Below are 23,582 nucleotides of genomic sequence, written 5' to 3' on the forward strand. Positions count from 1 at the left end.
TAGCTTGACCACATCTGGAATCTATTGTAAGAATAAATACAACGAGGCCTCATTAAATGCAATAATATCAGGAACACAAGTGTTATAGTGGAAATAAATAACTTAATGAAAAGCCTAAGATCAAAACTGTAGGGGTGTGTATGTATGTGTATATATATATATATATATATATATATATATATATATATATATATATATATATATATATATATATATATATATATATATTGCACACACCATTATTGATGATATTTGGAGCAATATTACATGTAATTGTTAAACTTGATTCCCTTACATATACATTTGCTTTTAAGCCTAATTATTAATTTTGATTATGATGTGATTGTGACAGAGGCTTGGGAAGAGGTTTCAGGTTGGGGTGCTGAGTTTTTCTGTCACCACTTTTGAATAAGAAACAATATCAAGGCTATAAAACTTGTCAAAACTCCGCGAATCACAAAAGTATCAGTGAGAAGTTGAGAACACTCGTTTAAACAGTGCATACACTCAAACTTGACTGCACATCACATTTTTTACTTTAATGATACTGCTTTTAATCGTAATGCAAAGACCGGTCATCGGGACATAAGCTGTCATGTACAATAAAAGAGCCTGCGCAGCGACAGGAAATATAATTTAACACAAAAAGCTGCCTAGACCAGGGGTGGACTTGCGCTCAGGAGTTTTTATTTATTTGTTTATTTATTTGTTTGTTTGTTTGTTTGTTTGTTTGAGCGGCGTGTGGACGAATTCCTTCTACGCACACACTATTTTATTTCTTGATAACAGACTGCTGCGAACTATAACACACCGTTGCCATGAAAAACAGAGCGTTGCCATGGACACACAGGATTCTAACCGTAGAGACGGAGCGCACTATTTTCTTTAACGGAACCAATACAATCGTTTTTAAATCAATAAACTCCTTTTTAAATCATCATTTTGAGTCAAATTATCGATTTATTTGGTAGGTAGCAATATAATAAGCGGGATCCGCTTCACGGACCTGTAACTTGAGCAACAGCGTGAAGCCGCGAACTCGTGCTGAATATTTTAAAGGCGTACTGTAACAGCTGATGAAAAAGCAGAGACAATTGTAGACGAAAATTAAGAGATTTTATCTTAGTTTTTATTTTATACAAAACATTTTCGTCTTCTTTTTTCGTCAACAATAATGCATGTTAATTTAGTCTTAGCGTTTTTGGACAGTGGTGCAGTCTTGTCATCGTCTCGTCTTAGTCATGAAAAAAAGGTTGTTGAACATATTTCGTCTCGTCTCGTCTGACGAAATTAACACTACTTGGTAGATTTCTTTTATGATCCTAATAAATAATTAAGCATTATCTTTTTAATCTAAATTATAGTTTAGAATTTATAAGTACCTATATCTCTGCAGCTTGAAAATACCATATAGAGCATCAGAATTAAGATATTATCCAGTCGATAAAAAATTGTAAGTAATATTTAAAAACAATATTTAAACAGCTTGTTTTTTCTAGGGTTTGACAATGTATTAAGCCAAGAAAACATAAAAGAAAACATATTTCTATGTTCATGTTATCGGCCTTAATTTCTTTAGGTACTTCTATTAGTCCTTCATCTTTATATCACTTTCTTATTTGTTTTATTCTCTTCAATATAAGCAGTGATCCCAATGTGTAAAATGTGGTACAAAGATCTTTTAAAAGTGAAAACTTTTTTAAAATATATATATAAAATTCATCCTTACAGTACCTGATGTCAGATAATAAAGTCTATAAGTAAGTTTGTAAGTATGTTGGCAAAAGCAATGATTTCAGCACAATAACCAAGAGATTACGATGAGTAGAGCTAGAGTGAGAGGGACTGTTGTGGCTGAAGGAGCAGAGCTGCTGCCTGAGGGGCAATGGTCTTTGTTCAGGCCAATGCAGCCTGCATAAGCCATGACATGGGGAATGTAGTTCTGCTCTTGCACTCCATGAAGCAGGTGTGCCATAGGCCCTTTGGAGAAAATGGCAACATCTTCACCTCCATGTGTTTCCATGCGTAACGGAACAGCTGCCTGTGCTTGATAGTTGTTTTCCTCTGAGGGAATGAAAGAAGTAAAGAGGGATATTGGTGCATAATATCCAATTTTAAGGTTTACAATCATTTTAAAATAGTGCAGAACTACAAAGAAAGAAAGAAATTTCATGTCAAGCATCATTGCAGATTTTGGTATTTCCTATATGTCCTCCAACAGAAAGAGAAGTTAAAGAGCTCTGACAAGAATTATAATAAGGTCATAAAAAGACACACACACAGACCATTTCTACTGAAAACTAACAAAGAAACATCACTTTTAAAGGTTCAAGCATTTATCAGAGCAATTTAATGACTTACGATAATCCACAGTGGAGACGTTGACCCTGGAACCATTGATGAGCTTGAACCCAGGACCATTTCCATACAAAATGGCTGTGAAAGGCTTTTGATCAACATCACTCACCATAGGTGCCAGTCCTGCACACACACACACAGAGAGAGAGAGTGTTGGAAGTCTGAATGACACTTTAAACAGCACTGAGTACGTTATTCTAGTCAAACACTAACCGAAGATGGAGTTTCCTCGTGGTGTGTAGCCTCCAAAGTTGAACACATGCGAGTGATCAGCAGTAATAACAGTTAGGGTGTCATGGGTGCTGGTGAGGAGATCAGCTCGACCAATGGCACGGTCCATTTCTACAGCTTCATACAGGGCTTGTTTGGCTTTGCCTTCATGGTGTCCATGATCAATTCTCCCACCTGCAGCGGGGCAGAGTTGAAAGTTACAGCACTACATCATTAGCACTATAGCCAGCCTATAGCATTAGAATTATGTGCATAGTTCAAATTACTCTTCAAAATTAAAAAAATCTGCTAAAACCCACATGGCAAAATGGCCACACAGATATCCTGAAACCATTGAAATTCACTTAATATTCATAAGAACAGGCTCAGATTGTATTTATTTACAATAAACAGATTTTATTTAAGACATTATATAGATAATAAACAATCTAGATAAGAGACTGCCTGAATGGTGACAGCAGTTACCATAAAATGCTTAAACATTGATTTGTTAATAGTTATGCATTGATCCATTCAAGTAGTTATGTTTAGTTGTGTTGTGGCCCATCAATAGCAGTGATATTTGAACCGATGAGAAATCAGTGCAGAGAGAAAATAAACATAGCTCTTTTTTCTTTCATCTTTAAGCATTTTCTTTTGCCATCATCTTTCTTTTTGTTATTATATATGGGTAAACGCTTTAATGGAGCAGTGGTGAATAAAGCTGGATAATCAAGTAATAGATATAAAAAAAAACTCTAATTAAAGTCTGTAAATGCTCTTATTTCTCACTCTGTAGCTAATCTTTGGTTTGAGTTTCTAAGTAATTAACAGACTTAAATGTATGTGATCTGCTACAGAAGCTAAGCTTGTTCATGTTTAGAAAATTGGAGTTACATATATTAATCATCTCTACTACCTTTTCATTTCATGGTATACTCATTTCATGGTATCCTCCTGTTATACTCTACTACCTTACTTTAAATACATTGTGAAACCAATGTGGTCACTTGAAGGTCCATGACTCTTTCACCTTCTACTAGCAAATAAAAACCCTTAGGGTTTTTCCTGAGGATCTTTATAGCCACGTCCACCATCTCGGTGAGGGAAGGATCAGCGCTGATATTCCTCTCCAAGTCATAAGGCAAGTCTCCTGGCTCAAACAGTCCTAAATCATTGGTACAAGAAAGAGGAGGACATTTTTAACACCTAAACATTGTTAACTACTCTGGATAAAGCATGCAAGTGAAAAACTCACCCAGTAGATATTCAACAGAAGAGGGATTTACTGAAAGAAGATCCCTTTTGTTCCAAACATAGTAACCCCTCTGTAAAACAAACAAAAAAAATGTTATTTCCTTTTATGTTACATGTAGAATAAACCTCCAGCTTATGGGAGATTTGTGGCTAAATGACAGTTGTAATTCCTCTGGAACATGTGCTGTTCATATGTGATAATACAAACAAGACAGCTCGACAGAACCAAAGCTCTTCAGATCACATACCAGACAGTCAGTGAACCATGTAAACTAGTGAACTAGTACAAAGGGTGAAAATATCTTGCAAAGCATCAGCAATGGTAGAAGTAATTCAAAAGCAGAAACGTGTTTTAATAGAAGAAAAACAGATATTCTTTTCTTAAATGTTGCTCTCACCTTGTCCTTCATTTTGTCAATCCATTCCTGAATCAGATTCCGGCCATCTTTGCGTGTCCCACTGTGCTTCTTTTCACCAGGGTATTCCACATCCGACATGTTTTTAGGAAGCATGTACTTTCGTCCACCACCCATGATTACCTGTCCACCCAAACACAAAGGAAAGAATCAAAAACTAAAGAGCAAAACTAGAAAGGAACCTTTCCAAATATACTCCATAATCCTACCGTTCAATACCCAATATATAGTACAGAAATCTGTAAATGACTACCCACATAAGCCATTTATCAAGTGAAACAAAGGATGCATGGGTTAATACATTAATATTGGGAATGTTCTCCATGAGTTGTCTGGCGATGTCCTTACAGCCCTCCTGCACTGCCTCAGCAGGCATTTCTCCATCTGAATACCAGTCACGTTCCACACAGTGGGCATACGCTGCACTAGGGGTGGCATGGGTCACTCGTGTTGTTGTTACGATGCCCACAGATTTCCCTGATGAGCACAAACAACAGAGTGCACAAGTATGACCACAGGTTCTGTATTTGGTTTATGCATTAATTAAAAACTGAACTAATGATTCGAGAATAAATTGTAAAAATTGAAATGAAATCCTCAAATGAAACTTTAACTTTTCCTGCAGGATACACCCTGGACGGAATGCCAACCCATCGCAGGGCACACGCACACTCACACTCACGCACACTCACGCAATCACACACTAGGGACAATTTTCCAGAGATGCCAATCAACCTACCATGCATGTCTTTGGACCGGGGGAGGAAACCGGAGCACCCGGAGGAAACCCCCAAGGCATGGGGAGAACATGCAAACTCCACACACACAAGGTGGGGGCGGGAATCGAACCCCGAACCTGGAGGTGTGAGGCGAACGTGCTAACCATTAAGCCACCGTGCCCCCCCCGCCCAAATTATTATTTTTATTAATATATATGTATATATATTTTATTACCTGAGAAGTATTTTATTTATATATTTATTATACATATTTTATTGCTGTAAGAAAGGCAAGGAAAGAAAGGTCTCCGTAATATAGTTTTTTTTATATAGTTTGTGTGTGTTTCCAAAATATTTTCAAAATAAAGAAAAACAGGACAAAGCTGTGCAGTTTGTTTCTGTGTAAGTTTATGAACAAAATGATCGGAACACAATTGTCTGTGATTCCGGGGGCACCAGGTGAAATCTTGCCTAGGGCAGCAAATTGGCCAGGGCCGGCCCTGATTGTAATATACTGCATATTGCAATGACAAGAAGAGGGAAGGTGGGGTTATAAACTGGACATTGGCTGTACATCAGAAATAGAGGTATGTATAATTATTTCCCATGTAAAGTCTAAGAAATAAGGAAATTGACACTACCACCATCCTCTCCCCCCCCCCCCCCCACACACACACACACCTTTACAATGGCTCATTCTTGGACTAGTTATATTCTGTGGTTTTTAGATGAAGAAGGTACAGCTGTAACTATTAATCTAAAACCACACAAAACGTGCTGATGCTGAATGATTAAATCTTGTCAGCTTTTCAAGTCATCACAAGTGTGATAATCTCTCAACATTATTTTCTTAAGGCTAGGACATTACTAATATTTTTCTATTAAATAAATCTATAGTTGTGAGCTGCTGCTGCACATGCATCTATGACTACTAGACTCTCTTTTCTGCTCCTTTTATTTGCCTTCAGGAAAGTGTTGAATTTTTCGCTGGCACACACCTGCATCTTTGGCCCATTTAAGGATGGAAGTGACCTCGTTACCCTGCGTTGTGTTACACTGGCCCCTCACAGCTGCCGCACTCACACCCACCGTGCCCTCGTTGGCCTTCACTCCACACAGGTATGCCGTGGCCGTGCCAGCACTGTCTGCCACCTGAGCGTTCGTGTTGTAGGTCTACAGAAAAAGGCTTGTGAAATAATAAAGCTTGCTTGGGCTAATACCAGAGCAAGCTGGTATTTAGGTAATTCAAATAAATAATTAAATCAGATATAATTTGTCCTTTAATACTTGTCTAATATCTCATTATCGTGTTATGTACACTGTAAACATTGCTGTATAACAAAATACTGAAAAATGCTGAAATTAATCTGTAAATTGTTTCCATTTAATAGTAGAATATTTATTTTATGGTAAATTAATATCAAACTCAATGCATAGCAGGATGTCTAACATTTTTAAGGACTGTATTTTATTGTCTATAATCATAAGCTAGAACATTGGGGGTTCAATCTGTGTAAGTTAACAACTGTTTTAAAAAAAAACTATTTGTGCACTTTTGGATCTTAGGTTAAGTGCTTCATGCTGACAATATATGACTGGAAACTATATGGTATGTACAGACTGTACACATCCTTATTATGTACCCAGGCAGTTCAGACATACTGATTAACAGTCAGACTTCATAATGACCCTGTGTGTTTGGGATTTCTGAAAGAAAAATCCTCACTGTGCTATTCAGTTGTTTTCATCTGCTGTAATTTAACAACATGGACATGACCTCATGTTTATTCAGACATCAGTGCACACTTGTTGGCCAACAAGAGCCATTATGTAACAATACAGATTAGGAGCACAAAGGAAAGCAATGATGGGATAAAGAGGTGTGGTGCCAAACCTTAGAAAGGGCCACATAGGGGAATTTGTCCATCTCCAGCTGACCCTCCTCTCCATAGTGACCATTCAACTGTCCTTTCAAGATCCTGGCTGCTGTCACTGTAGGTACACCCATACCTAGACATAGAGCATTAGTTTTCAATCATTTGGCAGACAAAAAAGAAAAAAGACAGAACACAGTCAAGATGTCTAAAGCCTGGAATTTTACATCCTACTACAAACCTCTGAACTATGTCTCTTAGTGAATCATAATAGAGGCATCTTGGCTTCAACAAACAACCAATTTGAATTTTTTTTTTTTGAAGATGTGGAACTGATTCAAACTGATTCAATGAGTCACACTGGAATATACTTTATTTGCATTACCTAGTCTATGGACCATCTTACATTAAAATAAGTAAAATGTCATATATAGGACTATTATTCTGTGTTATAAAAGATCTATGATGGAAAGTATAATTCCAAAGATGAATTCATAAATATTATGTATTTTTTATGCATCAGTCACAAAAATGTAAGCATACAAAGACTAATTTGTAGACAATAAATAAATTAACCCTCATGCTTGTAAGCTACACAATTTTTGTATTTGAGAAAAAGAAACAGATTTGAAAATTCGTTTGCACCCAATTTCTACTTACTTTTCTATTCATTTTAGGATGAATGACTCAGTAACCTAATAAGATAACTAAATAAAAAGACAGAACTAAATAAAGTATTTAATATTACAAAATATTTTCATATTAAAGAAAAATATTAGAAAACACAATGCAATCTGACAGAAAATTTGCAATAGTCCAGACATCCAGGGTCGCAGGTTGACTTTGGCCACAAAACAGGACATCTTGAATATTTCGCCAGCCCATTGCAGGGTACAATTGTACACACACTCAAACACCTATTTATACATGCCAATTAACCTACAATGCATGTGTTTGGACTTGCAGACTCTGCAGACACAGGGAATAGAATAGGGAATCAAACCCCCAACCATAGAACAGGAGCTGTAAGGCAACCATGCTAACCACTAAGCCACCCTGCTCCATATTTACAGTAGTTTTTCATAAATAATGCAAAACACTAGACTTGTGTTTTTCCTCCATGAAGTTCACAGCTCAAAGCTATGGCAAGAACCAATAAGTTTTGAGAAATTTCCCCATTGTGGGACGAATAAAGGTATATCTGTATAGCTTAAAACACAAGTTTTAGAAGTGAACTGTATCCAAAAATAAATTTCTAGTGTTAAAAAAATACAAAAATAAATGATATGCAACATACTGATTGACATGGCCACTAATTTCACTTACCATCTCCCAGGAAAAGAATAAGATTCTTGGCAATGTTTGTGTTGCGCTCTGTCTCCAGAGCCTTTGCCAGAGTACGCTGTGCCCATGAGTTCCAATACTGGGGATCCTTCTCCTGTTCTGCAGAGCATTAATAAACACACTGCAATGTGTGAAAAAACTGAAAAAGATGACTGCAATTTTAGCAAGAAAATCATACTCACAGGTTTTCTCACATTTTAAGGTACATAGGACATACCAAGGTTCTGTCTCCAAACAAAATATAATTTACAAATGAATCAGTCTGACACATATACCATTTTTCAAGACAAGACATGACATAACCAGTAAAGTCCTGTATCATTGGTGAACCCATTAGGAAAATGACATAGCAACAGGAATAATAATCTCTTTGCCTGCTGCAGGGAACTTCTGCCTCATATCAGTGAATAACATGCATAAACATTAATCAAAACATGATGGCAGGGTAAAGGTTTGTGTTGTCACTCATACTGTGAAGTAAGGTGGCTTTAGACTGCAGGGTCCATTTATTTTTTTGGAGCAATGCCAAGCAAGCAAAACTTATTTAGTACCTAATAGCTACCTGTAGCTTATAACCTTTACCTAATGGCAATGTTATAAGCTACAAAAAAAGACAAAGAAATGAAATGTTATGCATTATTATTATTATTATTATTATTATTATTATTATTATTATTATTAGTTCTATTATGTAGCCTGAGAAATGGCAAAATCACTTTGTTACAATGATTCTTTTACATATTCTGTAGTTATTTTTTAATTTGGATAAAAGATTCCATTGTGTTAAAAAAAAAAAAAACTCACATGATGTAAAGTCATTATTATGCCACAGTGACGACAGTATATCTATTTCAGATTTAATTATGCCAGTATTTAGTCATACTGATGTATCATATAGAATCAAAATACTGAATTGAATTTGTAACTCCTTTTGATTAATTGTACATTGTACATAAATATATAAATCAAAAAGCAAACAACATTAGCTCAAGGGCTTAATTGGTCAGAAATGGGGTTGAGGAGTGTTTTTAAATACTAGAACTCATCTGAACACAGAGAACCAGGATCAAGTGCTAAATAACCAGATTATAATAACAAGTCTGAATGCATTCGCTATATATTTGTTCCTTTTTGTTATCAGTCCAAATGTCTAAAATAAATGCATTGAGGCTCAGTTTAGCAGATTGCTTTAAAACAGAAACGTTGTCTATAATCCAAAGTAAATGGTATGTTTGTTTTTCCTGTAGTAGATTTGAAACATTTCCTCACAAGTCAAGTGCACTAGTTTTCTGCATTCATTTTATTTGAGTTGGTTTCAAACTTGAAAGTGTTAAATAAATATATAAATAAATAACATATGAGATATATGTAGGTCTAAAAACATAGATCTTTTTCATTCATTGATCAGAAATGTTATGAAAAAAAGACCTTTTGCAAACCAACCAACAGCCTGATTTATTTAACAAATGATTGATAGTTAAATAAATAACTACTGTAGTTTAAAACATAAGCTAGAACATTGGGGGTTCAATCTGTGTAAGTTAACAACTGTTTTAAAAAAAAACTATTTGTGCACTTTTGGATCTTAGGTTAAGTGCTTCATGCTCTTTTTTAAAAGTTTAAAACATTTTCATCCATGGTATTTACGCAGCACTACAGCTTTCTCCTTTGCTTCAGATCTACACAGAAATACAGGTGACAAACCAAATATATGATATATCTGGCTCACTTCCTGCAAGTTAGATTCATGATGAAATAACTTTCCCATTGCAAACAAACTACTCTACAGTTCACTTGGAACAGGACTGAAACCACTTTGTTCAGATGATTCATTTTGATCTGCACCTGAGTGTAACTGTTGTGTTCACGCCTACCGAAACAACCTGCACCAGCGATCCAATTCAAACTCTAAACTCTGCACACATTAAAGCACCCAAGGTATAAAAAAGTGTTGCTTACCAGGAAACAGAGGCTTCCCATGGGCTTGCCATAGCAGGCAAGACAAGATGAGTGTGACAGCCTTAATCGTGTTCTCTTTGTACATCATTTCCTAGGTGTCTGTTGCATTTCACAGCCGACAAGAAAGGTTTTCTAGTCTTCTCCTAAACAAATATAAGAAAGTATAAGACCAAATATAAGACCTTTAAATATGTGCTGAAATCCTCTTAATTAATAATAATTATCCTATATTAATAATTAATATCCTTAATTATTAATTATCCTATAACCTGCTGATGTACATTTATGTAACAATTTATAAAACCATATGAATATTCTAAATGTCACTGCAAAGGCTTCAAAATCTCTCTCCTGAAAAGAGCATGATATAGATCTTTATTGTAATATAGTTATCTTGTTTAATTAAAGGTCAAGAAGGCAGTAAACGCCCAGAAACCTGAAGCTTGGACTGGAAAATTTAGCAAATATACAGTGAAAATTGACACAGAAAGGTTTTAAAGGAGGGGAAGAACACGTTTATAATTTGCATGCTATCTAGTATCTATTTATCTAGTCTAATCTAGACTTAATTGTGCTCCTCACTCGAGTTAATAGCATGCAAAAATATAACGTATTCAGGTTTAGATTTGCATGTGACTAAGACATGGATCTGTTTTATGAAAAATAACACCCTGTATATGTAGTTCACATGCAACCTCTGAACAGAACTTAGGTCAAAAATACATTATAAGCGAACATCCTTTTTCTGATCAACACACAATCATTGTATGAAAATTTGGTGGCATTATTGTTTAATAAAAATCTCTAGTAAGGAGAAAATTCATACATTCTAGGAGCACTATTTTCTATTATTTCAGACTTTCAAAAAATGACAGAATTATGTGAAAATTCATCTTTACGTAGTGAAAAGATGCCCTTTTTTTGAAAGACCCTTAAGTCAAGGTTAAATATAATGAGATTGAGTGGCACTGCTGGGAAAAGTAATGAGCACGACAAAGCTCATTAATTGAACATTTCTCTCTCTCTCTCTCTCTCACACACACACACACACACACATTTATACGGTGAACTTGTACAGACCTTCCACTGACAGATATTAATGTAGTTATTTGATACTATATTATTGCTAAATCTTACCCAAACCTTAACCTCAGTATCCAAAAGTAACCAGTATGTAAGTATCACTACCAGAAACAAACGTATCTTTCATGAGCCACATCATAAGCCACACCCTTCAGTGAAATAGCTTTTCAGCCAGGCAAATTTTATTCACGTTAAATTTAGTCTGACTATCAGACCGTCCAAGTTATGAGAAATAATAAAAGCCACAGCTAAACTGCAGTTTTGGGACAGTTCTGATGTATGCTGCCTGTGAGGGTACACTGCACTAGGTAGATACATGTAGTCATTAATTCAACATCTGTTAATTACCAAACACAAATATTACTGTTATCAAAGTCTGTGGCTCTGTGTCTCTTTTTCCTTGCAGGTGGCAGGTGACAGCAGCTGAACTCCGGCTGCAGGAGTCAAAAGAACATTCCAATAATCCAAGTCAAAGGTAAGACATAACACAGGGCAGGCAGAGACATTAGGGTCAAACCAGGCAGACAGCCGTAGAGCAGGCAGTGTCGGCAATAGGAAACCGGCAGGGTCAAACCAGGCAGACAGTAACCGGAACAAAGTGAGATGGATAATCAGGAGCACGTGGCAAACATCTTGATCATCTTGTGAAGAACAGCATGTTCACAGCGAGCTTATACAGTGTAGGATGATAGAAAATGTTGGCTGCCCCAGAGGTGCTTCCCCTAAAATGACCGCGAACTCAGAAGTGGGCTTTGCGAACCCAGACGTGTGTGTTGCATGGGCTGACACTTACATAATCCAGGACACTCCTAGATGGAGCTTTCATAGAGCTTTAAGAAAGGAATTGTTTCTTGTAACACCTTTAAAGGACCACAAACAGAGTGGCCAAAAACTAATTCAGCTGGGTGTAGCTGTAGTATCCCAACATCACTACTTTCACTTTTACTTGACTTTACGGAAACTTTCTAATGCACATCGGGACTCGGGTGTAACGCAATAGATACTTGATAGGGAACGTTCAATTGTGTCATAACCATTTGGAACAATTCAGACTGGATGTATTTTGACAAATTAATTGTGGTACAAAACTCATAAGACTCATAAGACTTTATGTTACACAGTGGTATGGCTTCAGGTTACCTAGTAGCAGGACGCATCAAGGTGAGTAAGTAACAATAAAATCAAATAAAAATAAATGGCTGAGCAGATCATTTGAATCTGTGTCAGAAAGTGAACCTACACCATACAAAATAAAATGTTCAAAGGCAGAATCAACTGAGGAAAGTGAAAATAACCTGTAAGAATGTGGGCGTGATACATGTGCTAAAGCTGCACGTTTAGGACCAGTTTTGTGCACAGTCAAACACAAAAGGCTAGGCTCAAACAAGATCTATAACCTATATAAACAGAGGATCATACACAGAAGAAAACCACATACAAGTCACAGTTGCAATAGTACAAAGATAGAAAAGGCAGTGACTCCCAGACTTTAGGCAGACGAGGTTTAAATGTCTGCCGGAAAGCCCCATCAAGCCAATAGCACATGGGGAAAAGCCAGAGCACATGGTGATTGTCCAATAATAGCTTTAAGCAGGAATGTGATGTAGTAGATGATGTGCCTGAAAAAAAAAAATCAATGAGACAGAAATGGAGCCTAACTTATCACCGATATAGACATAAAACACCTGGCATAAAGCGAAGCACACACAGTAATTCATCATTGTAACTCTAGTATTCATCATCCTAACTCCAGTTGAAATCAGAAACAGAAACAGACAACATTAGAGAAATATAATCAATAATTTAAAACACAGGAAAACAGGTGAGGCCAAAACTAGGAAATACTAGATATGGAAATATGAAAAAAGGCTTAGGATTGCATGAATACAATCTGCAAAAATTAGCAACCAGACTAAAAACAGAACATATAAAGAAACAGTAATCAAGAACTAAACACAGAATACCTGGTTTTGTTTGTAATCTGTGGTTTCATCTGATCTTTACACAAGAGAACGCAGTGGCTTAACAAGAGCTTTGGTACGCTGGAAGGGATGTTTCTTTTTACATTTTTTACAAATGCATGATTTGTTGCATAAACTTCATAATCATTAAAGTAAATCACTTGTAGGAGAGGGGATCCATAAAGCCTGAGAAGGCAATGTATTGTCCCTTAAAATATTTTTTTGCCTTTCAGAAAATGATTCGGTGCTCAGTTAACATTTTATTTTTGTAAAGGTGAGAGAAAACCCTTCTATGGAAAGGAACGTCAGTAAAGGCCACTTTAATGAGTATGACTGCCAGTTCTCTGAGAAGGTTAATAAGGATGACAAAGCTGATTAAGTGAAGACTATTTGCCTCCTCCCTTACCCTCACACACAAAGAATACAGCCATGGATAAAAGTGCAGGTACTTAATGCTTTTTTAAATTGTAGTAAACAAAACAAAGCTGCGATCCAAAAACGTAGTAGATAAACAGGCAATGTAGAAACAGCATAAACAGTTTCGGGGAAAATCTGGAAAATATTAACAGACTAAGATCAAACCCAGGATACCACACAATAAACAACAATTTGGTATCGACTGGTGCATGTAACAGTTTTACAAGTGTTCACTTTGTAGTGAGGGAACAGAATGTCCTATTTATACTGTGAGTGTGCTGTGATGTAATTGAATCCAGGTATGTGTGATAAATAACAGGGTGAGCGTGAACATGATAGAGTTCATAGGCAGTGTAGTACTCGTTGGCCAATTCTGTAAGGTGAGCTGTTTACTGGGAAGTGTAGTTTGCAGAAACCTTGTGTATGATGGTGATATAGGTGAGAGAGCTTGTGACTTCCATCCGTGATCCATAGGTTAAACTGGACATCTCTCTAAGCTTTCTATCTGCACAGATCTTATTTGTTTTGGCTGTCTGTTCTAAGCATTGGTGGGCTTGTTCCCCCACATGTTCCCCCACACGCTGGAACCAGCCATTAACAATAATGGCTTAATGTTCTATGGGAATACACTAGAAGACTTTGAAAAGGAGTGAGTTTACTAGTGGAGCATTCCCTTGAGGGGGAGGTTGATGATGAAGTTGTAGTGAAACCATGGTCTTTGGGGTCTAGGCAGAAGCAGGAAGGACATTCTTCCTGCTAGGCACTGGGTGTGGACTTTCCTTGGAATTCCCTGATTGGCCAGTCTATGTACCAGGAGAATTTCCTAGTGAAGCCCAATTAAGGTAGTATTTTTCTAATGATTTTTAGGATTTATTTTCTGTTATCTCACATCATGGGACCAGGTACAAGTGAGGCAGAAAGTGAGCATTCGTGTTCCATGATCCAGGATGGTAGTAAAGTTAAATCTGGAGAAAACCATTGCCCAACATGCCTGAAGTTGTTTTGCATATTTGATGTACTCCAGGTTCTTATTTATAATGGTGAATGAGTGAAAGCCTCAGTCCTGTCAGATATGCAACTCCAGAGTGACATTAATGATGAGTATGACATCAAGGGGTTACAGACATAACTTTTCAGACACATCGATCTCTTTCATGGTTTCATGGGGTAAGGGTGTATTGGGCATAGTGTTCTGGCTGTTGGCAGCTTCTTAGCCCTTTGCTTTAGCAATGCGGTCAGTGTACCCCAGAAATCGCTGCAGCTCTTTGACACTGGTTGGTACAGGCCAATTATTCACTGAAGAGATTTTGTCTCGGACCATGAGCACCCCCTCTGGTCCTATTGTGTAGCCTAGGAAAGCTTGTGAAATTCACATTTCTCCTCTTTTATGTAGAGCTTATGCTTGAGTAGTTGTTCTAATACCCTTTCGATATGCTGGACATGGTTCATCTTCTCAGGAAAGTACATCAGAAGTAAGTGATTACATACGTCTCCAGCATTTGTCTCAGTGTGTTACTGATCGGTCATTGAGACTGCGGATGCTGGAGATATTTTAAGTGGCCAGAGGTTGTGCTAAATGCTGTCATCCACTCATCTGTGAATTGATTCAAGCCCCAGTAGTCTCTGTATGGCCCCAGTCCACTATCTTTTTTTCCACAAAGAAGAATAAAGCATAAGTAGGTGAAATAGAGGGATAAATGTACCCCTGCTTTAGATCTTATTCAATGTATTCCTCCATAGCAGATATAGGGTTGCATGAGGTGTAGCTTCTGCTAGCAACTAATTTGTTCAGTCATAGGGGCAGTGGCTAAATAGGCCATAGCCTTGGTTTTAGTGAACACCTCACAACATTCTTGGTACTCTTGGGGTATGATTACAAGGGTTGCGATTATGCTTATGCAAAAGGGGGATGCTTTTCTTGTGGAGTACACTAACATAAAGGGTGACTGGTTCTGCGTGATGAATCCGTCACTGACTGGTCTGCCATCAAGAGCTTGGGTATTTTACTGACCGGCATAAATGAAGTTTCTGGGTGAGGTCACCATCTATCCAGTTTTCCAATCAGTTTTCTCTAATCTATCAGCACTACAACTGAAGAAAGCCTTCTTAAGAGTACAGGATTTTCAAAGTTATGGTGAAACAAATAACAGCCAGGACCTTCTGGTGGAGTGAGAGATGGAGTCATTTGCTCAGCTGCAGATTCTGCGCTCTTGCTCAACCACTGGGAGAAAATTGGTTTTGAGAACTTACTCAAGCAAAGTTTCTCCTGTGCAAATTGTTTGGTCAACATGGAATTTTGCCACTCTTGTTCTCTGATGAAGTGACCCTGCACCGCTGGGCACCCGCCACAATTCATTAATGCCAGCTGGATCTATGTGCAGGTCAGATTCAGCCATGGACAGAAGTACAGATACTTAATGATTTGATTGAATGTAGTTCAGGAAACTATGGTCAAAGTTAGGTTAACACACAACAAATGACTTGGTAACAGCTGATACAGAGAGACATAGGACAAATATTCACATTAAGTGAGTGAATGGAATGCGCCTTTGTACTACAAGCTTGAAAATATGTGATTGAGGCTAGGTGTGTGATTTATAAGCAGGTGAGTGTGAACGTGTGTTTGGGTGTTGTAAACTCAATGGCCATTTATGTTCGCCACGCTGTGTACTAAGAAGTGTAATTGGACACTTCTTGAGACACTACTGGTGTCATATTTGAAAAAAAGGCTTAAGGTGTCCTTGGTTTGTTGCTTATTAAATTATATTACTCAATACCTCACATTCAGTAATTAATTAAAACTAACAGTCACGTAGTTACATAACTAAGTCAGATTAGCTATTGGAGCTTATAGAAAAAAAAAGAACTTGGAGAAACCAGTTAAGAAGTATTTAAACAAAGATGAACACTTGATTATTGTGCCATTATTTAATAAATTTTTATACCACCTTGTTTTATTCATTCATTCATTCATTCATCTTCTACCGCTTATCCGAACTACTTCAGGTCACGGGGAGCCTGTGCCTATCTCAGGCGTCATCGGGCATCAAGGCAGGATACACCCTGGACGGAGTGCCAACCCATCACAGGGCACACACACACTCTCATTCACTCACGCAATCACACACTAGGGACAATTTTCCAGAGATGCCAATCAACCTTCCATGCATGTCTTTGGACCGGGGGAGGAAACCGGAGTACCCGGAGGAAACCCCCGAGGCACGGGTAGAACATGCAAACTCCACACACACAATGCGGAGGCGGCAATCGAACCCCGACCCTGGAGGTGTGAGGCGAACGTGCTAACCACTAAGCCACCGTGCCCCCACCTTGTTTTAAGGAAATGAAATAAAATAAAACAAAACAACTTCAACATGTTCTTAAAGATTTGTCTATAGTCTATATGAACATTCTGTATATATTCACCAAACCAGCTTCTCTCAAACAACAGTATGGACAAAATATCTACCCTTGAAGTAGAAGATACAGATTCTGCAGAACATGTAAAAGAAATGTAAGGTTCTAGGACTAAATTTACCCATTCAGAAACGCAATGGTGTTCCAAGAGGAATCACTCTGGATGCTAGACGGCATGTGAAGAAGCAGAGGAGTGCAAACACACAGAGGAACAGTGCTCCTGAGAAAAAAGCAGTCACTACAACCCAAATTTCTCCTTGGCTCATGGTATCAGCTGACTGGTTAATCACAATGTAATGAATTAAGTATGCAATCCAGAATCCATTTGTTCCTTGGGTTATAGAGTAGATCCACTCTATTCAGACTACAAACCAAATCAAGCACCAGTATGTATGTGTATACATGTAAGGATGATTATAAGGGAGGATTAGGGTTAATACGATTAAGGCATTCGTATTAGCTCATCAGTCTTACAAAGTGATTCTCACAAAGCACCACCCTTTACCAAAGCACTGAAGTGCCTGACAGAAATAAACATTGAGAGATTTCTGAAACACCTGATTTGTGCCATGCTAGGCAACAATCAACAGCCTGCATAATTATACATAGCAAATCTCTCTTAAACAACTATTAATTTACATCACACTACCCTTGGGTTATCATAGTGCACATATTGGTATTAATAATATTATTCATATTATTTTTCCTATTTTATTTAAAATGTTGAACATAATACACTACTCAAAGAAATGAAAATTGTTTGCTAGGTACATCATGTATTTGCAATATACTATATACTACAGTAGGGCTATGCAGACAGAAGCAGATGTTTTCAATTGAAAAATAATACATACTAACACATAAAATCTTATGCAGACTCTCTAAGTGGCAGTTAAGTCTGTAGTTATGTCAGAGGCCTGAATGGTGTTGTGCAAATCTTGGTATTAAATGCACACTACAGTACACTTGTTATGTGTCCATCAAACAATAACTATTAAATCTATGATGTACTGAAGGACACAGGGGAAAGTTCTTTGTTTAAACAGATAAAAAGCTTACAAAGGTAGATGAGTGTAGGATGAGTTATTCAGTAGTATCATGGGGGAAAAACACTCATTATATAAACACTCCATCCCTAGCAGTTCATGTTCAGTGCTCTTCATCCCTAAGCTATATACAGTCACGGGGTTATAAATTATTATGTATATAAACACCTTGCCCTTGGGCTCTAATTAAGAATTGCTTTTACCCATCATGTGCTTATGCCACATTCCACATTCATGTCATAGCCTGTAGGTCTAGTTTAAGACTTTGATATTTATCTCTGTATATAATTTCATGTTAGCTCTGTTCTGTTCTGATCCTTACTTCTAATGGTTACAATCATAGTTACATCTGGAATTATTTTATGGCTTATTTTTATACCATTTTTTTCTCCATGTGAAATGACTTGCTCAGTTTTTCATGTTTTTTCACTGCATTGGTTTCTGTTTTCTGGTATACTTTTGTTTTACTACAGTTTCTTCTACTTTCTAGAATTCAGTCTGCCTATGTAAATAGTACGGTGGCCGGGAAGTGCAAAACACATTAACAAATCCGAAAACACATTAACAAATCCGAAAACACATTAACAAATCCCAAATTCGGATTTGTTAATGTGTTTTCAGGATTTGTTAATTTGTTTTCGGATTTGTTAATGTGTTTTCAGATTTGTTAATTTGTTTTCGGATTTGTTAATTTGTTTTGCACTTCCCGGCCACCGTAAAATATGGTGCATCGTTCTGTCTCTTTCAATTGTCCATATTCTCATTCTCATTCCTTCCTTCAAGTTTCTAAGTTTTCATCCTTGTGCTTTTATAGCATGTTTGTTTTTTTTTTATTTTATTTTATTCCTCAGCATTTGGCATTAATAATGTTCAACAGGTTTATTACATGTCTGTGTGAGCACATTGTAGGGAATATACAAATATAGCCTAAAGACAGAAGAAAAGGGTGCAGCTGCATTTTAATTATTTTGAAGGAAATGTATTGTGTGTAAGTGTTACCAGATTTGGCTTTTATAATAAAAAAGCACAGTGCATACATTTTCAAAAATAGGGGCTCAAAATGTACATTTAGTGTGTGTATTAACTGGAAATGTGCATATAATGCACTTTTAAAGCATGAGAAAAAAAGTTAATACATTTTAATTGTACACACATTCACATTATTCACATTTAATTATACAATAGGTAGAAATGATCACCCCAGAAAAGGCAATGCATGCAAATCAAATTAAAATTTATATACATTTAGATGGAAAGGAAAAGAAGTAAACAGTTCTGGTTTCTGTGCACACTACATGTTTCAGGCTAATGAAGTGACATAGTGTAATGAAGGCTAATGAAGTGGCATAGTGTAACATCCTGAATTGTCGGCAATCAAAGGGCTGTTTGTGCCTTGAACCTATTCTGTGCACCCAAATGGTTTAGAAAGGAGGTGATTAGCATTGCAAACAACCTTCAGGATCGGAAGTCATTTCCGACTTAAGTTCCTGATTTTTCCCACCACCAGTCAGGTCTTGCAAAAAATGTCCAATCAGGCATAAACTTCTCTTGGCATGAAGACTGCACAGTTATCCTCGTGTATCTTGAGAAAAGATATACAGCAAGATTTTCTAAAAGTGAGTACGAATGCATGAGCACCTACCTTCGCGAGGTCCTTGTTAGCCCACTTTTCATGCGGGTGTGATTGTGTGTTTCAGCCGGTGATGCGTGAATGCTGCCGGGTGAAGCGCGCGCGCACAGACAAAATCCGCTATGCATAATGAGGGCGCATTTGAAGCGCGAGCTCCTCCTACTGCTGATCAAAGCACCTCCTGTTTTTCACTAGGCATGAAACTCACCGTCCGGTTTATTAGGAACCCCTGCAAATTCAAGCCGGTATCTAATCATCCAGTCGTTTGGTAGCAGAACAGTGCAAATACAGGTCAAACAAGTAAGATCTCATTATTCAAAACGAGGTGATCTCTGTGACTTTGACTGTGGCATGAATGTTGGTGCCAAATGAGCTGGTTTGTGCATTTCAGAATCTGTTGCTCTCTTTGGGTTTTCCGAAACAAAACGGTCTCTAGAATGATGTAGATCAAGAATGTACATAAATAGAACCCTGTGTGCTGAGGATCTGTAGACTGAAACATTTTGTTTTGAGGTGAGAGATCAGAGAGAAACATATATATATATATATATATGGAGAAAAAATATATATATTTTTTCTAGATAATATATATAGAAAAAAAAAAAGAAATATATATACATATATAGATAAATAGATATATATATATATATTTCCAAAGAAGGAAAAAAAAAAAAGAAGAAGAAGAAGAAGAAGAAGAAGAAGAAGGGGGGCACGGTGGCTTAGTGGTTAGCATGTTCGCCTCACACCTCCAGGGTTGGGGGTTCGATTCCCGCCTCTGCCTTGTGTGTGTGGAGTTTGCATGTTCTCCCCGTGCCTCGGGGGTTTCCTCCCCCGTTCCAAAGACATGCATGGTAGGTTGTGTGTGTGACTATGATCTACCTAACAGTTTGATGTGTGATCTGAGATGCTCTTCTACTAAACACAGTTGTACAGAGTGCTTATTTGAGGTTCTGTATTTCCTGTCACCTCAAAGCATTTATTATTATTATTGCTATTACGATTGCTATTGTCACCTTTCTCATACCCCATTTCCAGTTTTTTTGTGTGATACTATTATTATCTTCATCATCATTATTATTGTCATTAAAATCATTATTAGTCATTCATTTTCTACCGCTTATCCGAACTACCTCGGGTCACGGGGAGCCTGTGCCTATCTCAGGCGTCATACACCCTGGACGGAGTGCCAACCCATCACTCACACACACACACACACACACACACACACACACACACACACACACACACACACACACACACACTCCGTCCAGGGTGTATGGACGTGTAATAATAAATGGTTTGAGGTGACAGGAAATACAGAACCTCAAATAAGCACTCTGTACAACTGTGTTTAGTAGAAGAGCATCTCAGATCACACATCAAACTGTTAGGTAGATCATAGTCACATACTCACTCATACTAGACATCTGAAGACTCTCAAAATACAAGGTGTGTTTCTCAAATCCTTGCATGCTGAGATGCTTTTCTGCTCCCCATTAATGTAAAGAATAACTATATAATGCTAGGCAGCTTAACCCAATCTGACCATAGCTATTTCCAACCACAGAACTGTCACTCACTCAAAATCTTTATTTTTTTTAACCATTCTGTGTAAATTCTAGAGTGCTGAGGGAAATCCCAGTAGATCAGAAGTTTCTGAAATACTAGAACAATCAACAAACATGGTAAAGGAAATGAGATCACATTTTTCTAATCATTCTAATGTTTAATGTCAGCATTAACTGAAACTCTTGACCTGAATCTGCATGATATTGAATGTGCTGCTGCCACACGACAGGGTGCTTGGATAATTACACAAATGTGTATAGGTGTTCCTAATACAGTGAAAAGTACACTGAGGGTGATAAATACAGTAATTTCATTTCACTTTTCCACTCCAATGCGATAACACACAGTTTGCAGATAGCAGTCATGATTTCGCACTTAATCCCAATTGCTCGGTCAAATTAAGCCACTAGATGTCACTGCGCTCTTAAAGACAAATAGTTCATTCTGCAAGAGCCAAAAAGGCATGAGATGACTATAGATCTAATTTAATTAACCGCCAGTTTTGTCACCCAAATGAGGATGGGTTCCCCTTTGAGTCTGGTTCCTCTCAAGGTTTCTTAATTTACCATCCAAGGTAGTAACTATACAAATAAATTTGAGTTGAATTGAATTGAACTAATTTAATCTAATCTCCTTTTACTGTAAGCACAAAAACACAACCTATTAATCTAACTTGATTTTTTTAATTAACCCACACAATCTGTTGCTTTAAACTAGACTACACTCCCTGACAAAAGTCTTGTCGTTGACTTCTAGTTGATCATTTGGAATCAGAAGTGGCTTATATGAAAGCCAAAGGCCTCTAGATTAAGCTTATTTTACCAAAATAAAATCTTATCGTGCCTTGATTTTTAATTATTTAATTAGGACAGAAAGGTCAGACTTTGCTTAGACAAAAGTCTTGTCACATCTTTAAAGGATTCTCACCTGTGAGAAATACTGTAATTAACACATTCCCAGATGTGTAGAAGAACCCCAGCACACCCAACCTTCATTTGAAATGCATCCTGACCTCTGACAGCATGTCAAAGATTCAACCACAGACCAAAGTGCTGATCATCAAGAGCCTGAAGACCAAGTCTCCTCTCTCCTGCTACATCTTTAATGTATCTAAACATTAAGTGGAGAGGATAAGAAAAAGATTTGAAGAAACCGGTGAAGTTCATGACAGGCCCAGGTCAGGCAGACCCCGTAAGACAACTGTTCGATAGGACCGTTTGTTGGTTTGACAGTCCAGGGCCAGCCCTTTTTCACCTGCAGCAGAGCTACATAACAACTGGTCACCAGAAACTAGCATTAAACAGAATACAACTATAAAATCGTGTTGCATTTGCCAAGACCCACAGCTTGCAGGAAGGATGGGCTGTGGAAAAGTGGCAGAAGGTTGATTTTTCTGATGAATCATCTATTGAACTGCATCCCAATCGTCGCAAAAACTGCAGAAGACCTATTGGAACCCGGATGGACCCAAGATTCACACAGAAAACAGTCAAGTTCGGTGGAAGAAAAATCATGGTTTGGGCTTACATTCAGTATGGGGGCGTGCGAGAGATCTGCAGAGTGGATGGCAACATCAAAAGCCTGAGGTATCAAGACATTCTTGCTGCCCATTACATACCACATGTGAGAGCAAATTCTTCAGCAGGATGGCACTCCTTCTCATACTTCAGCCTCCACATCAAAGTTCCTGAAAGCAAAGAAGGTCAAGGTGCTCCAGGATTGGCCAGCCCAGTCACTGGACATGAACATTATTAAGCATGACTGGGGTAAGATGAAGGAGGAGGCATTGAAGATGAAACCAAATAATCTTGATGAACTCTAGGAGTCCTACAAGAATGCTTTTTTTGCCATTCCAGATGACTTTATTAATAAGTTATTTGAGTCATTGCCGAGACGTATGGATGCAGTCCTCCAAGCTCATGGGAGTCATACACAATATTAATTCTTTTTCCATTGCACCATGACTTTATGTTCTGTACTGTACATTATTTCTGTTAAATGACAAGACTTTTGTCTAAGCAAAGTCTGACTTTTCTGTCCTAATTAAATAATTAAAAATCAAGGCTTGATAAGATTTTATTTTGGTAAAATAAGTGTAAACTAGAGGCCTTTGCCTTTCATATAAGCCACTTCTGATTCCAAATGATCAATTAGAAGTCAAGTTATTATTTGTTGTTCCTACAACTTGGATAGGCGACACGACTTTTGTCAGGGAGTGTAGTATTCAGGTTAGTAACCATATAATCTGAAATTCTAGATAACACTTTTGAGACTTTATAAAATCAAAACCTTAGAAATTAATCTCACATTAAATTCTGAGAA

The 23,582-nt window shown here is 37.4% G+C and overlaps 1 protein-coding gene across 1 annotated transcript; it reads right to left on the bottom strand.

Annotated features, from left to right (window-relative positions):
• Window positions 1-210: 210 nt before the first annotated feature.
• alpl (alkaline phosphatase, biomineralization associated) lies at window positions 211-19,830 on the bottom strand. Its single transcript, XM_060858538.1, has 12 exons — window positions 19,704-19,830; window positions 10,138-10,280; window positions 8,161-8,277; window positions 6,855-6,970; window positions 5,959-6,133; window positions 4,543-4,718; window positions 4,224-4,364; window positions 3,827-3,896; window positions 3,602-3,736; window positions 2,572-2,763; window positions 2,362-2,481; window positions 211-2,064 (listed from the first exon to the last, which is right to left on the bottom strand). Exons 2-12 carry the CDS (start codon window positions 10,223-10,225, stop codon window positions 1,796-1,798), a joined length of 1,599 nt encoding a protein of 532 aa, XP_060714521.1. The 5' UTR covers window positions 10,226-10,280; window positions 19,704-19,830; the 3' UTR covers window positions 211-1,795.
• Between the last annotated feature and the right edge of the window lie 3,752 nt (window positions 19,831-23,582).

The sequence above is a fragment of the Tachysurus vachellii genome, chromosome 22, assembly GCF_030014155.1.
Source record: "Tachysurus vachellii isolate PV-2020 chromosome 22, HZAU_Pvac_v1, whole genome shotgun sequence".
NCBI classification, from domain to species: domain Eukaryota; kingdom Metazoa; phylum Chordata; class Actinopteri; order Siluriformes; family Bagridae; genus Tachysurus; species Tachysurus vachellii.

What these genes read in the sequence shown, in the direction of transcription:
- alpl (XM_060858538.1), bottom strand. Translation starts at nt 10,225, where the DNA reads ATGATGTACAAAGAGAACACGATTAAGGCTGTCACACTCATCTTGTCT. An exon ending in CCTATGTGGCCCTTTCTAAG is followed by an intron (nt 6,134 to 6,854) that starts GTTTGGCACCAC and finishes CTTTTTCTGTAG; the next exon opens with ACCTACAACACGAACGCTCA. An exon ending in TTTTTATTTGCTAGTAGAAG is followed by an intron (nt 2,764 to 3,601) that starts GTGAAAGAGTCA and finishes GCCCCGCTGCAG; the next exon opens with GTGGGAGAATTGATCATGGA.